Source organism: Camponotus vicinus, unplaced genomic scaffold (assembly GCF_025532165.1).
Source record: "Camponotus vicinus isolate PSW18456_S1 unplaced genomic scaffold, iyCamVici1.0 SCAF_6, whole genome shotgun sequence".
Classification (NCBI taxonomy): Eukaryota; Metazoa; Arthropoda; class Insecta; order Hymenoptera; family Formicidae; genus Camponotus; species Camponotus vicinus.
In genome coordinates this window covers 16,765,448-16,770,398 of record NW_028141978.1, presented here as the reverse complement: position 1 = coordinate 16,770,398, position 4,951 = coordinate 16,765,448, and the positions used below count along the sequence as shown (strand labels likewise).

The 4,951-nt window shown below is 57.5% G+C and overlaps 1 protein-coding gene across 1 annotated transcript; it reads left to right on the top strand.

Moving 5' to 3' along the window:
- The first annotated feature begins 1,903 nt into the window (after window positions 1-1,903).
- Window positions 1,904-4,354, top strand: LOC145973736 (uncharacterized). Its single transcript, XM_083103314.1, has 5 exons — window positions 1,904-2,058; window positions 2,145-2,827; window positions 2,901-3,525; window positions 3,582-3,724; window positions 4,083-4,354. Exons 1-5 carry the CDS (start codon window positions 1,904-1,906, stop codon window positions 4,352-4,354), a joined length of 1,878 nt encoding a protein of 625 aa, XP_082959440.1.
- Window positions 4,355-4,951: the final 597 nt, after the last annotated feature.

Genomic DNA, 4,951 nt, shown 5'->3' with positions numbered 1-4,951 from the left:
GCGAGCGGGTAACTGTTTCGCAGGCGCTCTTGTTATTGGTGAGTATTGCGCGGGTATTTCGCGCGTAGGTAGTTGTTTTGCATGCGTTCGGGACGCGAGTACTCGTAGCGCGGGCGGTCCGTGCGGGGGTAATCTAACCGAGAGACCGTGGTCGGATTCGCGCGGTTTGACCTAACGTCGCTGTACCGTTCTCGCGGAGGCAGGGGGGTGTAGGTTGTCTCCGAGGATAATCCTTATCTTGTCGGTCTCATGCGCCGAATCGGCTTTTATCTAGCTCTTGCTCTTTCGCGATAGTTTTAGCGACTGAAAATGCTTCAAACGGCTTATAGTAAAGGTTCTCCTTCATCTGTAGGCGGTATTCTAACGGCAACCCTTTGCAAAAGGATCATCCTGTCAGCGTATTAATTTCAGCTTCGATTTCTTGGTGGACGGTTCCCGTTTCGCGACGTTCAGCGTCAAGGATCGCGGCGCGGAGTTCTTTTACTCGACTGATGTAGTCTAAAATGTGTTCTTGCGGTTTTAAATAGATCATGCTCAATTTGCCGCGATGTTGATCTATTGTTTTCCGGGATCCGAAGGCGGCCGTAAGGAGATCTATTAGTTGAGTTATGTTATCGCAAGGTTCGTCATCCACAGCGCTGTAAGCACGTCCGCGTAGTTTGTTGATTAGTAATTTCGTGAAGTTTCGCTCCGCCGAAGGGGGAATAATTTCCTTAGCGCGTCGGCAAGCTTTGTTAAATTGCGACAGGGGGATATTATATCCGTCGAAGTTGGGGACCGAGTCCGTTGCTTTGCGAAAGGAGATCTTAGGGAGATGTGTAGGTCCAAATGAGAGATCGTATTGATGTTCCTGTGAATTATGCGTGGGAAGACCTTGCCCAGAATGTCGCGGTGTCGAATGGTTCTCTTTGCGAAGGCGTTCGAGCTCTCGGCGCATTAGTTCTAATTCGCGGAGTACGTCGTCGCTCACAATTCGCGATGCCTCGTCGCTCGCAGCACCTAATTTATGCGTTTCCATGTCTTCTGTTCACGTCATTTGTTCGCAGTATTTAATGAAGTCGCGCACGTTCTTCTCGTGCTCCTCGCGTTGCTCTTTTAAAAGCGCGGCTTCCTCTTTTAATCTTTCGTCCTTTCTGTTTAATTTGACTTGAATTGTTTCTATTTCCGCTTCGGTCAGCGGTTTGCTCGTGGTTTTCCCACTACGGGTATCAGGCATATCAAGGGTTTTATCCCGAGTCCTTTTCGTATCCCACCACTGTCACCAAATTTGTTACGTCTCGGCGGGTCGTGGCTCCGTGAGGAGGGAGAACTCGGACGACGCGGGGACTAGATCGCTTTTTCGGGTCAAACGAACCTAAATGATTCTCCCCGGACTTCACTCCGCGTAGAGAGATTAGCCGATCGTCCCCTCCAGTGCTAAAATGCCTGGAGGGAGGTCATGTGGCGCAGAGATGTCCCAACAAAGTGGATCATGGTGGCCGATGCTACCGGTGTGGCGAGTTGGGGCATCTCTCGCGAGAGTGCACGCGCGAGGCGCATTGCGTTGCCTGTGCCACGAATAAGTTCCCGGCCAAACATCGGGTCGTTAGCGCGGCCTGCCAGACGGCAAAAAGGAGGAAGAAGGGACGAGTGGAGGCTATGATGCCTCCCCCAAATCCCCCACCCCCTCCTGCGAGGAAGGATTCGGCTGCCTCAGCTACCTCTACACCAATGATTGTGGAGGAGACAAAGAGGACAGCTGAGAAGAGAAAGCTGCAACAGACGCAGTCGACCGATACGGATGCTTCGGATAGAGAAAAGACGCCGAAGCGTACTTCCAGAAGGAAGACAGATAGGAGGTACCGTAGCGACACGGGAATCAAGACCAAAAGTGTCTTAGAGATGAAGGCCGACAGCCCGTAAGATGATATCCATCTTACAGGCTAATCTCAATCACGCCTGTCAGGCTCAGGACCTTGAGCGTGATTGCGGGCTGGGCATTATTGCCGAGCCATACAGAGTCCCGCCCAAACACCCACAGTGGGCGGTGTCTCTGTGCGGCGGCTCGGCGATAACATGGCGAGTAACCGCAGACTCCCCCCCGTGCACCTTCCTTAAGGCCGGGGAGGGATATGTGGCGGTCAAGTGGGGACTCATTTTCGTAGTGAGCATCTACCTCCCCCGAGGCTGGACCTCACCCAATTCCAGAGAGGGCTGGACGATATCGGCGACTGTATCCGTAGATACATGCCGAGTCCAGTCCTCGCCGCAGGGGACTTTAATGCAAAGTCCCCCACTTGGGGATCCCCGCGGCTGGATCCACGAGGTGGGGTCCTTGAAACATGGGCGATGAGTATGGACCTATGCCTAGTTAATACGGGCACGACGAGCACCTACGTCAGGCTGCAGGGGGAGTCCATCGTGGATCTCACGTGGGCTACCCCCTCGGCCTGGCGCCTAATAGGTGGCTGGGAGGTGGTGATGGACGGCGATTCCTTATCGGACCACCGGTATATGCGGATGACCGCCGTCCCCAGCCCCAGTGGGGTCCTTGCCCGCCGTCGCATGGCCAGGGGGGATCGCGACGATGGGCCCTCAAAAAATTTGACGAGGAAGCATTCCTTTCCTCGATCCTCGCTGCCATATGGGGAAGGGGCTGGAGTGAGGAGGAAGTCCAACTGGAGGAGGAAATTGAATGGATGCAGAGGACCATCACGGAGGCGTGTAACGCCTCAATGCCCCTGGTCCGTCCCTCCTCCAGGAGGGCAGCATATTGATGGACGGAGGAAATTGCCGAATTACGGCGCTCCTCCGTCCACGCCAGCCGCGTTCTCACCCGGACCCGCAGGTCCAGGAACGCGGGGAACATGGCAGCGAGGATCGAGGAACCGACTGAGGCCTGATATAACGCCTTCGAGCAGCCATCCGGAGGGAGAAGTCCTGGGACGAACTCATACTCGCCCTGGATGAAGACCCTTGGGGTCGCCCCTACAAAATAGTCTTGAATAAGATAAGAGGGGGGCGCCAAGTCACCGAGACGTTGAGCCCCCAATTTGTCCAGGACGTGGTGGCGACTCTCTTCCCAGATGGGGAAGGAGTCGACAGATTACCCCCTCTGGGAGATCTGCCAGAGTGGGATGAGGAGGAACTGGGGGTTACCCAGGGCGAGGTGAGGGACGCCGTCAAAAGAATCAAGTCCAGGAAAGCTCCTGGACCTGACGGCGTCCATGGCAGGGCCTGGGTCCTGGCCTTCAGTGAGATGGCTGAGGCCATGAGGCGAATATACGCCGAATGCCTCAGGAGGGGCTGCTTCCCCTCAGCATGGAAGAGGGCGAAACTCGTCCTACTTCCCCAGGAGGGTAAACCGGGGGACTTACCATCGTCCTACCGTCCCATCTGCTTGCTGGACGAGGCTGGCAAGATCCTGGAAAGGATAATAGCCAACCGCCTCGTCCAGCACCTGTCCCGGACTGGTCCCGACCTGAGCGGGGATCAGTACGGCTTCCGGGGCGGACGCTCCACGATCGATGCGATCCTGCGCGTCAGGTCCGTCTCGGAGGCCGCGATTTAGGATGGCAGGGTATTGATGGCGATGTCCCTAGATATCACAAATGCCTTCAACAACCTGCCGTGGCGGTGGATAGCGGCGGTCCTCGACCATCACGGGATCCCGCGCTATCTCACCGCCACAATCAGGGATTATTTCCGGGACAGGGTCCTCGAATATATGGACAGCGATGGGACGGTGAAAGAGAGGGTCGTTGATTGCGGGGTTCCACAGGGCTCAGTCTTGGGCCCACTCCAGTGGAATCTCGCGTACGACCACGTCCTCCGGTGCGCCCTCCCCCCCCCCGGCAGCACAGTCGTCTACTATGCAGACGACACGCTAGTGCCAGCTGAGAGGAAATACTGGGGGGAAGCAGCCGCCACGGCGAATCTGGCCGTGGTATGCGTGGTGCGCTCAATCCTGGGGTTGGAGGTGGCGGCGCGCAAGACCGAGGCGGTCTATTTTCATGATCGCGCGGCCCCCCCCTCCAACCTTCATCCGTGTAGGTGAGGCTCGCGTCCGGCTGAGTGAAAGTATCAAATACTTGGGACTACAGCTGGATGCGACCTGGTCCTTTGGCGAACACTTCCGCCGTCTGGCCCCGAGGGTGGTGGGAGTTTTAATGGCGCTATGCCGTCTGCTCCCAAATCTCGGGGGATCGGGCGGGAGAGTTCGCCGCGGCTATGCCGCGGTGGTGAGTTCGGTGGCTCTTTACGGTGCCCCGGTCTGGGCAGAAGATGTGGCCGTCACCCGCCGCCTGCGAGATCTCCTGAGGAGAATGCAGCGGCGGGTGGCAATACGAGCGGCCAGGGGCTACCGAACGGTTAGCCACGCGGCGGCGACGGTCCTGTCCGGCATGCCCCCGTTCGACCTCGCGGCCCACATGTACAGCTCCATGTACAAAAGGGTTCGCAAGATCCGAGAAACGGGGGCGACGATCACCGGCAGGATTCGTCGCATAATAAGGGACCGGGCTGGACGGTCCATGATCCTCGAGTGGCAACGGTCACTCGAAGATCCGTACGTTGCGGGAAGAAGGACCGTCGAGGCCATCCGACCCCGTCTGTCAGAATGAGTAGACGGGGTTAAAAGAGAAGGAATCACCTACAGGATGACACAGGTGCTTACCGGACATGGATGTTTCGGTGAGTACCTGTGCAGGATAGGAAAGGAGCGCACCGAGATGTGCCACCATTGCGGCCATCCATGCGACTCGGCGCAGCACACGCTGGAGTCGTGCCCAGCGTGGGCGGCCGAGCGCACGCACTTGGTGGCCGTAGTGGGGGCGAACCTCACCCTCTCGGCCATAATCGCCGCCATGGTCAAGAGGGCTGAGGCCTGGAAGGCCGTGTCCTCCTTCTGTGGCAAAGTCAAGCTGCAGAAGGAGGACGCGGAGAGGGCGAGGCGCGGCGAGGGGCGTCGCCG